The sequence below is a fragment of the Cornus florida genome, unplaced genomic scaffold (assembly GCF_030987335.1).
Source record: "Cornus florida cultivar Cherokee Brave unplaced genomic scaffold, ASM3098733v1 CherokeeBrave_3.0.0_Hap2_Chr05, whole genome shotgun sequence".
In the NCBI taxonomy this organism is placed as follows: Eukaryota; Viridiplantae; Streptophyta; class Magnoliopsida; order Cornales; family Cornaceae; genus Cornus; species Cornus florida.
In genome coordinates this window covers 42,069,658-42,082,576 of record NW_026775575.1, presented here as the reverse complement: position 1 = coordinate 42,082,576, position 12,919 = coordinate 42,069,658, and the positions used below count along the sequence as shown (strand labels likewise).

Here is a 12,919-nt window from a genome sequence, read left to right as displayed (position 1 = left end):
ATTTATTATATATTTATTTATTTAAATTATTATTTTTTGTCAAACAAATGTTTTATTGTGATCGAACCAGAAATAATCAATGGTGTCAAAACAAATATATTAATTAAGTAGTCGGATTGATGACTTTATTTATTCGACAACTAATTATGCATAGAGGAGTCAAAGTGCAACATTGACTTAGAGGTTATTTATTATTTAATTGGAGTTCAATTAATTTCTTTTAGTGGAGTAGAAATTAATTTATGAATTAATTGAATTGGGTCCATAGACCGGGCCAATTATTAATTCATTGTAGCCAATAAAATAATGAACCCAAAGGATTCTCACTCATAACCCAACTTGATATTGTAATCCTATTAGATTTGAGACATGTGAATTAGAGATTGAGAATGAATTGTTGTTTCCTTTTCTTTATTTTTATGTTGCCTATAAATATACATGGTCTATGTATATTTTAGGGGTGATTTTTAGTAGAAGGAAAAAAGGAATATATTTTCTCTCTCTAGAAAATTAGGGTTAGTGTTCTCATTTAATGGAGGCTCCCACAAGCCTAATTTTCCAAGGTCATTCATGGAGGCTTATGAGTGATTCCTAAAGGTAAGACTATTACCAAGAAGATGGAGATCCATGGAAAAGGTTTCTAGCAAAAGGGATTTACAATAAGTGAGAACATTCACTTTGGAGGAGAGATCTAAGGTTTACTCAAACCTTGATGTAAGTATTCAATCTTTTAATTGAATGATACATCATGTTTTATTTTTACATAAAACTTGTCTCTATGTGATGAATCAAGATTTATGAATTAAAATCACTCGAAAAGTTTTTAAAACTAGCACGTTTCTAATAGTTGCACTCGGAAAATGGTCCATTTAACACTCAACGTCTCTCCTTTTGGCAAATAACTATATATTGATGTGCTTGATCCAAAATGGAGGGAATATTGTTAATGCAGAGCGAAATAACAATTCTATTTCTAGAACAAGATGAAGAATACAATCTCAACACTTTCAAGAAAGATATGCCGGGTGCAGATCATCTTATGAATCAGCAACTAATAGTTGAAGTAGGTGATGCCAACAACGAAAGGAATGTTGTTAATGAAGAGCGAAATAACAATTCTATTTCTTGCTCAGACGGGGCTCTCATGAATGAGGAACACGCATCATTTCAATGCCAAAATACTAGATCTCCATTTGGACCTAGAGTCTTACATGATGGAGAAGAGATGATGGAACCACATTCATCAAATCAACAACTAATAGTTGAAATTGATGATATCAACAATGGAAAGAATGTTGTCAATGAAAAGCGAAATACCAGTCATGCTTTTTGTTCAGATGAGGCAGATTCAATCACTTATGAGGAACTCAAAAAACATTTCGGACAGAAATTTGACGATGTTGCACAGATTTTTGGTGGTAAGCTTACACACTAACTGAAATTGTTGTTTGTAATCTTGCCCTTTCATGCTGTGCTAGCCTCGTTCGCTTGCCTTAATGTGTTGATCTGTTCAGCACTTGCCTCATTAGCTTGGCTTATGGTGTCAAACTACGCTAATATCTCCTCACCCAATTTTTGTATGATTTTAAATTGCTACAATTGAATGGCATCTGATCGTATCGTTGTACTGGAGTGATGTTGCATGTATCTAAATTCAAATAGGTAGTGAGAGGCTTTTCGTAACTTTCTACAGACGGCGCCAAAATATAGGTGCACAAAATCTCGGACCGAACACTGAGTTTCAATCCAGAAATTTTAATGCTTGAACACTCAATCAAGAACAATAGAGGATTACTAAATACTCCAAAATATTCAAAGAAAAGAATAAATATATGTGTAGCCTATGAGAAAAAAGAATAAAAACAATGAGATCAAGGAAGAAATTTTAATGCTTGAACACTCCATCAAGAACAATAGAGGATTACTAAATACTCCAAAATATTCAAAGAAAAGAATAAATATATGTGTAGCCTATGAGAAGAAAGAATAAAAACAATGAGATTAAGGAAGAACAAGGGCAAATAGAACAGAATGCCGTCATTTGGGTCTTGCTCCCTTATTTATATCTATACAAGGAGGTAATTATGGGACAACTGTTTCATATATGAACATTATTTCTTTCCGATTTCTTGTGATTTTGATGGCGAGCGTTACTCCCAGTTGTATTGACCAAGGCCTTGGATTGGGCTTGTTGGACTTCATTCTTATTTTCGGGCCGATTTGGTGTTCAATGCTTTCTTTATAGACCTTTAGCTGCTTGGTGTGGTTTTGGGCTCTTGGCCCAATACATTTTGGCCGGCCTTTTTATTGACATATTGCATTTTGTGAGCAGTGGAAAATTTTCTCCTCATGTATATCCTTTTGGCCTTTTTAACCGAACGTCATCGTCTTACTCTAATGGGTTCCCATTGGTCTGCAGCTGAGCTGGCGCGATCTTCACCATCCGATGGAGCAGCAGATCCAGCTCAACAACATAGGGGGGATCGGTATGCATTACTATATCATATATATTGACGTGCACAATGCAGAGTCATTTTCTTAACCAGGTAGGTAGCTCATCGACAATGGCGGAGATGGCAAACCATGATGAAGAATACATCCTCAATAATTTCATCAAGGATATGCCCAGTACAGTGTTTTTCCGGCGCCCTCTGTCAAAAGACCACCTGTGGGCGTTTTGGTGCGAGACAACCCTCTCTCCTTTCAGTAAGCTGCTTCTATCTGTGTCTCTCTTTATTTCTCACTCCAATTTTTTTTTTTTTTTTTTAATTTATTTATTCTATTAAGAGTAAAATACCTAGTTGTCATAGAAAATTTAATTCAATAGCAGCTTATCATTCAAAAAAAAAAAAAACACACACACACAACTATATATATGTGTGTATATATATATAAGGAAATTAATTTTCAAATGAACGTGTAGATGTAGGTGGTGGTATTACGGATTGGGTAACTCACAGCCCCACCACCAATCAAGGGATCGTTATAGAGAAGATCAAATCTGCGCTTCAAAACTTCCATCGTAATAACTATATGGATCATACTCTCATTCAGTTTTGGACACCCATCACAACAGAAACAGGGTGTTTCCAGCTTGTAACTTCAGACCAACCTTTTGCTCTTTCTTATGATCTTGATGAAAGACTTCTTAAGTATAGGAAGCACTGTTTGGAATATGAAATTGATTTGGATGGGACAGAAGAACACCTTGGAATCCAGGGTCGTGTGTTCCGGAAAAAATTGCATGAGCGTACTGAAGATGTGCGAATTTACTCTAGCAAAGAGTACCCACAGCGCGAATTTGCCCTAACTTGCAATATTTGGGCTTCCTCTGCTTTCCCGCTGTTTCACCCCTCTTTTCAGGGCTGTGTTGGAGTGCTTGAGTTTGTAAAAAATACACCTTCTGGATTATTGCTACTGGTGTGTTATTCGCTTTTGGATTATTTGCTCAAGGTTTGTTGAAACTTGAAACCCGTAATTTGTATTTATTTCTTCTACTTGGGTTGAAGATGATATGATTTTTCCTTTTCATTAATTTAAACCTTACAAATTACTCACTTCTCTTCTCTTGTTCTCATCTCTTGTAGATTGCAGGTCTGAGAAGTTCTCTGTGTTACTGTCATAGATCTTCGGTAAGTTACAGGCTTAATATGCAAATGTGAGATCTCATACTCTCTCTTTTTCCGTGTATGTTTTCAGTACCCTGTTCTCATCAATAAATTTCTATACTACACAAAATTTACAATCCAGATTTATAGAGATACAAATGATGAAATCTACAAAGGGTTGCAAGTGATGTGCAAAAAACACAAGTTACCTTTGGCTCAGATGTGGATTCCTTGCAGATTCAATACCTTGAACACTGATGGCAATATGGACAATAGCTCCTCCAATACCTTTTTTGATGTAAGCTGTGTGGGACAAGTCTTGCACGGTCCAAACGAAGTATCATATCTTGTAGATTATAATCTGGTAGAATTCTCAGGGTTATGTGCGTCTAATGACTTACAAAGGGGGCAGGGAGTTGTTGGGAGGGCCTATCTGTCACATAAACCATGCTTCTGTAGAGATATAACTCAATTCAGCCTAACTGAATATCCATTACTGCCCGGTGCACGTCATTTTGGGTTAACTGGCTGTTTCTCGATTTCCTTGCGAAGTTGTTACACCAGAGAAGTTGATTATGTACTAGAGTTCTTTTTAAATCGGAAAAGAGCATATGGTAAAGACACAAGTACCTTACTGTGCTCGATGTTAGAAACAATGAAGCAACATTTTCCAAGCTTTAAGCTCTCATCTGGAGAAGAACTCGGGAAAGAATTATCGATTTATATTATTACACCTCGCATGAATCGGGAACCTACCAGATCTCCATCCGGGCCTGGAGTCTTGCACAGTGAACAAGAGATGATGCAACCACATTCATCAAATCAACAACTAACACTTGAAGTTGATACTTGTTCAGATGACACATATTCAATTACTTATGAGGAACTTGAACAACATTTCGGAAAGAAACTTGAAGACATAGCAAATGTTTACGGTGGTATGCTTACACACTAATTGAAATTGTTGCTCGTAATCTTGTTCTAATCATCTTCGACTTTTGAGTCTCTTCTTGTAGAAATAATTTTTTTGTTATTGAATTCTTATTTTTGCAGTGAGCAGATCTACGTTTAAACGTATATGCAGAAAGAAAGGAATCCGCCGCTGGAAACGGGGTAAGAGAAATAAGGTGGACGACTCTCCCTCTAGACTCGACCCTCCCTGTTCTGATTTGACTGCTGAGAAACTCGTGACTACTTTTTCTCACATAACTCCACTTGTAATAACACCACAAGAAGCAAGTACCATGACTATAAAGGCAACATGCGGTGATGATATGATTAAATTTCAAATACATTTTTCAGCAAAAATGGTGGAGTTAGAAGAAGAAGTCTCCAAGAGGTTGAAGTTCAATGTTGGAATTTATAAGATCAAATATATAGACGATGACGGCGATCGGATTTTAATAGCCTGTGACAAGGACTTACAGGATTGTATAAGTGCTTCTAATTCATTGGGCATGAAAACAATCAAAATGTTCATTGAGCCAATTACCCAAATATAAGGAATCAACTTTCTCTTCAATATGTATTTATGTAATTTTTATCTTTTCTGCAGCAATTAAATAAATAAACACCTTTACTAAAGAGATTAACAAAATAAAAAAACCATTTCTTTCGTCACTCAACTTTTCTCGTGAGTCAAATTAAATGTGTGAGACATTTTTAGAGTTGTTTTGTACGGAGATACGGTTTCTAACCTTCCATATTGACGACTTTACGCGTTTCTACAACCTGTTTTTGATAATCGGCAAGACAGGAGGTGAACCTCCTGAACCCCTTCGTCCAATAAAAATTGGTTCATGCATCACTCGTATCCTTCTAGCTTTTAGTTAATACTGTATATTCTATATATATAAGATAAATATTGATTTGCTTTTATCAGAGTCCATTTCTTAACCAGATAAGCTTATCGACAATGGAGAACATGCCAGAAACTCCCATCAATCTTGATGATTATGAGCAAGATAAAACATACAATGTTAATGATGATGAAGATCAAATATCCCATCTTGTTAATTATGAAGATTTTATTTTTATTTTTAACCAAAAAAAAAAAAAAGGACTTTATTTTTATCGATTTTGGCGATGAATAGAAGTTCATGAAAGATTTTCCTTAATTTTTCACCTTTTTTCTATTATTAATAGAAAATTACATATCTATATATTTGGCATTAAAATTTAATTCAATAGCAGTGAAAACCACCGTGTAATATATATATATATATATATATATATATATAATAAAGTTTTTCCATTTTCAACTCAAAAACATGTGTAACCAATGGAAGGAATGCTACTGCAGAGCAAAATAACATTCTTGGTTCTTCTTCAAATGATGCAAATTTGGAAAGAACTTGTAGATGATGAACAGATTCTTGGTGGTAACCTTACACAATAATTGCAATTGTTGCTCGTAATCATGCTCTTGTTATTTTCAAGTTTTTTGAGTTTCTTCTTATAGCAACTAAAGTTTAATCTCTTTCACTAACAAAAGTTCAATGTTATTGAATTCTTATTTTTGCATTGAGCATAGATACAGAGAGAATGGAATCAGCCATTGGCCACACAGGGTAGGGGTAAAAAGGTTAAAAGGCTCAACCTCTAGACGAGACCTTCCATGTTCTAATTTGCTTGCTAAGAAACTCATGGCTACTTATGCTAACAAACCCTAAAATTCACAAAATTTTAGGTCTGATTCTCTTGAGAAATAATATTTGAAGGTGTTTTAATGTAATGTTTGTGAATTTTATATATGTGTAGTAATAAGTTAAAAAATTAAAAAAAATAAAAAATAAAAAAGAAAGAAAAAAAAGAAAGAAAAGAAAAGAAAAGAAAAGTCAAATGAAAAAAAAGATTTTTATATGTGAGGGACCCACCACTATCTTTTCTTCTAACGGCCATAAGGCCATTTAGACCATAAAGCTCTTTTCTCTAGACAGTTCTCTCATTCTCCCCTTACTTTCTTTTTTTCTTTTCTTTTGCCATGATTTTCAAGGCTTGATTCCTTATTTATTTTTGTGAATTTGATGGTACTCCTTTGGGCAATGTTGGAGAGCTTATTGAGACCTACATTGGAAAGCAAACCCTTGTTTGGCCAACTGTAATACCCTTAATTTTAAGAGGATAGTCCTGATATTTTAATTAAGTTTTTACTTGTATTTTTAATTATTTAAATGGTTTTGTTGCTTGTTTATTTGAAATTATTTGAATTTATTTGAATTATTTGTAAATTGTTGATTTTGATTAAGTTAATTATGTAATGTAGATAAATGAGGATTTAAATACGTTTTTTTTTTTAATTAGGGTTTTCTTAGAGACGGCATACAGGTATCTATTATGTATTATAACCTAGGTTTTCTATGGGCGGATTAAATTACAGTTTAGGGTTTTAATTAGAATTAGGGTTTGGAATTGCCTATAAATATACAAGTCATATGGTTGCCTAGGGTTTTAAGAACCCTATTCATAACACAGTGAAACGGAGCACGTGAGATACAGAGTGAGGTTTTGAGAGAACAGAGTAAGTTTGTGGTTTTGAGAGAACAGGGCAAGTTTGTGAGTTCTCAACTGAGGTTTCAAGACCAAACCTAGGAGAAGGAAAGGGCAGAAGTATTAGGAGGTTAGACATATTGTAGTGGTTGCCGGAAAGCTTAGAACAATGACGACAAGGTTTTGTTTATAAAACTATACAGGCAAGTTCTTCTCTTCCTCCTTCCCTCTGGCTTGTGTTCTGTGCACCTAGATAATCTCTAGGGTTTAATTAATTATTAAATCGGAACTTACATGCTTACTATATAATATATTGATGATCTTTACGTGTTAAATTAGTTTTTGGTATAATGCGTGCAAGCTTGTTTCAAGTCTTGATCAGTTTTCTGTTTTAAGCATGTTATGTTGTTAAGCAATTTTAGTCTCTGTAATTGCCTTTAACCTCTGTAAATAAATCATGGGAATGTTACTATGATGATATAAGATCTTTACGTTCAGGGGTGAAGAGGAATAGAAAAGTTGGAATGGAATGGACGTTGCAAGTTAGTTTAAATTTCGTACTGTAAACATGCTAGTCTAATGGCTAAATCTAACCTCTGCAATTGGTCCCAGTTATTGTAAACAACCTTGGGGATGCTTCTAGACTCAATTAAGACTCCTAAGATTAGTTTTAGAACCCAACAGATTGGTAGGAATTGATCAGAGAGGGAGCAGACGGACTGAAACGGAGCAGAATGGGGACGAAGGCTCTCAAATGAGGTGAAAGCCGGCTCCATAGATGTGGGAGCCGGCTCCCACACAAGTAAAGCCAGCTCCAAGGACTCCTAGAGCTGGCTCTAGGCTGAAAGAGCCTGCTCCCAAAATTTGGAGCAGGCTCCCTCTTCAATTTACGTTAAATTTTATCTTTTTTTTAGTTTTCTAAGGCACTGTTTGGTATTCTGGGCACTGTTTGAGCTTTTGGATGTCTCTAATGGATTGTGGGGACTTTACAGAGGATCTAAATATTTGATTCTAAGTGTGATTAAACTTGTTGTTGCATAGTTTAAGTCTCTAAGATAAAGGATGAAACAGTATAAAAGCATATAATTAACTTAGTACACTGTTACCGATGGGAGGAAATAAATTGCTTAGATTAATTTAGCAATTTATTGGACTATAATAGGATTATAAAATTTATTTTAAAATGCATGATAGAATCATTGATATATTAGATTGGGTCTATGCATGCTTTGGATGCTAGTTGTATAAACTATTAAACTGTTTCCTGCAATTATATGGTTTAATTCTTGGATTTAAATTGCTGAAACTTTAAATACTTTTTTGCAATTATTTGGATAGTGGTTTTGGACTGTAAATTACTTGTTCATTATGTATACATTGTAATTTACCTGGATATGGAAGAATGTATGCACCGGTATGGGACGGTGGCATACTAGGGACGGTTTAGCTCAAAACGCCTAAACCTAACCTAACGGATTAAATGAATGGATTTATAAATATTGAATCTTAATTTTGGTTAAGTCATATCAACTGCAACTAAGTTGAGTGGCAACCTGGATTAACGGATGGTAGTTAAGTTATATCAACTAAATAAGTTGAGTGACTAACTAGTTGGTTTGTTCTATGTCAGTTTAATAAATAGTTGAACTTCATACCCTGGATTTGGACGGACTTTATATATGTTTATGGTACCACGAGTTGAGCTTGAGTCTCAGACTCATTGGTTAGGGTGCGTATATGCGGTGGATGCGTAGCTGGTTATAATAGGTTAAAGTATACCCCATTAGGTCTAGGTACTCATACCCACCTTTGGGTGCGTATTCGCATGTTGCCTTCTATTCAGGTTAAGAACCCTATTATAGACCAGTGAATGTCCCTTAGTGTGGATATATTTATATGTATGGACTAGATAGATATTGTGAGGTGTCTACGATGTATCTGCGTATCGGGTCACTGTATGGATTGCAGTTAGATTAGAACTTGCTCGTGGGCCTGACCCACTCTTATATTATTCTTTTTAGGTACAGGACGGTTCCAGCCTTAGATTTTGATCGTGTTTATCGAGGACAGTCTCACATTCATCTGATTACGTAGGACTTCTCTCGATGTTTCTAGCATTATCTATTTTCAGTTTCAGTTTCAGTTGAACTTTTGGTTAGGGTCCACCAGTGGATTCCCAAGTTGTAACCTTGAAGTTTTGGAGGATTAGAGTTTTATTATTCAGTTATACATGGAGGGTTTTATAATTAATACTTCTTTCAACTTTATTCTATCTTTATTATTTTATTTTGTCATCTGTGTTTGATTTAAAATACTTTAATTGTTTGATATTTCCCTCGGGTTTGGGCCTGGGCCTGATTAACCCATGTCTTGAATTCGAGGGGCATCACACCAACCCATGGATTTTCAAAAATTGAGCATAATTTGGGACTTTTACATTCTTTGTGGTAGGGGTGTTTCTAATTCACAATTTCTTTGATTCTTTGTGAATTTTCCTTTCTAAAGTTGGTTATAAGCATGCTTAATTTTAGTTACTTTGAACATAGTGATTGTATTTAGTTGTGTTCATGATGATAAGTGATATGGTGTGTTAATTGTGCCTATGAACCTAATTAATTTGTTGTGATGAAAAACATACTCAATAATAACAAGTTGTATGTAAAATGTTTACCAATTGCTATGTAAATTTGAGATTATTAGTTGTGGAATTAATTATTTATAATTTTTTTTTTCTCAAAATGTGAATATGACGTTGATGGAATGTGTAGAATTTAATTGTTAGATTTAGGAATTGAAAGTATATAAAATGTCATGATTTAGAAATATGAGAATGCGATATTGTGTGAAAATTCATGTTTTAAACATGCTTAAATAATGTGGATGATGTGTATGGAATTTCTATATTGTCATGGCATTGAAGAAATTGCATAATTCATGCATTGCCATTGGGAAAGTAAAGGGAAAAGTTTGTTTTAAAACAATTAATTTGATTTTGGGAAAAGTTTTTTTTTTTTGAAAAGTGTTTGTGAAAACCGGACGCCTAGAAGGCGCCTAGTGGTTCGTGGTGTTAGTGTGGTCTAGAAGGGAGTATCGTTGAGCTAACTAGGCTGAATCCGACGTCTTGGAGGTGCCTTGTGGTCGTGGATAGTTAGTCAACCCTCCATTCGTAACGCCTTGGAGGTGCCTTAGGTCGGATTATACTAACGGTTTGGAAGTTGAAACGATATTGTTTCGGAAATGGGGAGCGACATTGTATGGCATGGCATTGCATTGGCATACATTGCACGCTTGGTGATTGAACGACTTGCGTATGTATCTATTGATATTATCGTTGTTTTGTTTGTTTTTCCCTGAGATATGATCGCGTTCTCTCGTATCCTATTCATTGTATGGATTCATGGGGTCATAAGAGGTGTGTCTTAGATGCTTCCTACTGAGCTTTATGCTCACTCCATTATTATTAATATTTTTCAGGATACGAAAGGAAGTGGCGGATGACATTCCTCCATAGGTTTAAATGGGTTAGTGGACTGTTTTATTATCTTTTATATATGCGATTTCATTTGTTTTGTATAAGTTTTGGGATGACACGTACATTATGTATCGGCCTTAGAACTTACCATAGTGCCCTTAGACGACCTCGGGTTCGGGTAAGAACCTGGTTAGCGATTCGAACCCTCTGGTTCAGGTCGTTACATTTAAAATCCATAAAAATTATGTTTAAATGAAATAAACCCAAGAATTTGTAAATTTTAGGTCATTGTAAATTTTAGGTCTAGGCTTTTTAAGAATCATGAAGAAGTAACCTTTTGCTAATTTCCTTAAATGCAATAAATATTTGAATTCGTAAATTATAAGCCTTAGATAAGAGAAAACAACTTGAACTTTCTTTTTATAAAGTTAGGTTCAAGTAAAATTGTTTGATAGAATAAAATTCAAAATTCATCCAAGTCTAATTTGTAATAAAACCCTAGTTTCCCTATTGGAAGTAGACTTTCCAAATCATAATAAGAAATTTATGCTTAAAAAACTTTAATTCAAAGAGGTCTCACATTAACAATTAGTAACTCTTCATAAACCCTCAAAGAAATACTTTGAAGTTCAACACTGAACAATAACTAAACTCCTAAGTCAATCCATTTAATATAATTTGATTCATTTATCTATTACTTAAAATATCCGTAGTTAATTCCTCTTTGACAGATCACCAATTTAGCCTAATATTTGTTCCTCACCTTTCAATTGCGAATTCAAGTCCTTAAAAGGGCATGTAGGTGCATGTGTTACTTGCCAGGATATAAAATGTAATGTCTGTGTTTTATATGTATATATATATATATATATATATATTATGTTAATTAAAGAAATTCTTTATTTTAGCTGTGGGACCCACCTTACCTTAAGGCCTTATGTGGTTAGTGGATAGCAGACCCATTTTTTATATACAATCAGCTTTCTTTCTCTCAACCAGTTCTCTCTCTCGCTGTTGTGTTTTTTTTTTTTTTTCTTTTTCTGTTACAACTTCAACTCTTGATTACTTACTCATCTTTTGGAAATTTTGGATGTCGTTTGCGGCAAATTAAAGCCCACGATGAGATCTGCAAATCAATACCAGCAATTTCAGCTTTTGGCCACTCTAGGAAGTCCGAAAATTGAGACCCATTTTGAGGGGTTTAAGGTGAAAATTGGGGGTTTTGCATAAAATTGAGGTAGGGGTCTCTAATTCTCACTTTCTTGTGCTTTTGTGAGTTATTCTACCATAATTGTTGTCAAGCATGATCAATTTGATTTATTTGCCTCTTAAATGACTTGATTTTGTATATATAGCATGTAATTATGTGAAATTGTTGAATTGTATGAAAAATATGCTTGATTATTGGATTCTCTATATTATTGTGTTGATAAAATTGCTAGAAATTATTTATAGAAGTTTATGGAAATTCTCTTAGAATTATTGTGAAGTATGCTTAATATGTTAATTTTTCCATGCCTATGATACTTAATAATTTATTAGAAATTTTATGTGAAAGTATGTTAATTGTGTGATAATAATTCTCTCCAATTCCATAGTATTAAAAAGGCATGTGATATGCATTCATAGCATAGGCATGAAAAATGGTACAATGATTTGATAAGAATGAAAAAGGGGATTTTTGGTGAGAATTTGATGAAACGGTTTTGAGGAAATCCAGTCGCCGTGGAGTCACTAAAGGGCCGGTGTGTTAATATAGCCTAGAGGGAACTAGGGAAATTGCCCTAGCGTGGTTGAGCTATTTAGGCCCCAAATGATGCTGCGGAGGTACCAAAGGTCAGGGACAGTAGCCAATCCTTCTCTCGTGTCGCTGCGGAGTCACCAAAGGGCGGGTTATATTAACAGTTTGTGAAGTGATGGAAGTTTTCTGAAAATGGGGAGTGACATGCATGACATTGCATTCATGGCACGACATTCATTTGTTTTGAACTTGTGGATTTACATTGTATTTTCCCCGGTTGAGCATGACCCCTCTCCCTAATGTCCTATTCATTATTTGGGTTCACGGGGTCACAAGAGGTGCATCTTAGGCACCACCTACTGAGTTTTTTGCTCACCCCATTATTTAACATTTTTCAGGGCTCGGAAAAGAAGTGGTGGATGATAATCCCCAGCAAGTTTGAAGAAGATTAGGAGTTGTATTTTGTTATCTTTTGAATTTTAGCCCATTCTTTTTTGTATAGTCTCAAAATTAGAATGTCGTGTATTCATTTTTGCAAGCCAAGGTCATGTATTATATATAAATCGTAACTCTTGTTGGTATTTTGAAGGGAAGCGAGACTATGTAAAT

At 34.7% G+C, this 12,919-nt stretch overlaps 1 protein-coding gene across 1 annotated transcript; it reads left to right on the top strand.

The window, feature by feature from the left end:
* Nucleotides 1–2,564: 2,564 nt before the first annotated feature.
* Nucleotides 2,565–5,110, top strand: LOC132309198 (protein NLP6-like). Its single transcript, XM_059807529.1, has 5 exons — nucleotides 2,565–2,706; nucleotides 2,924–3,453; nucleotides 3,588–3,632; nucleotides 3,700–4,546; nucleotides 4,662–5,110. Exons 1-5 carry the CDS (start codon nucleotides 2,565–2,567, stop codon nucleotides 5,108–5,110), a joined length of 2,013 nt encoding a protein of 670 aa, XP_059663512.1.
* Nucleotides 5,111–12,919: the final 7,809 nt, after the last annotated feature.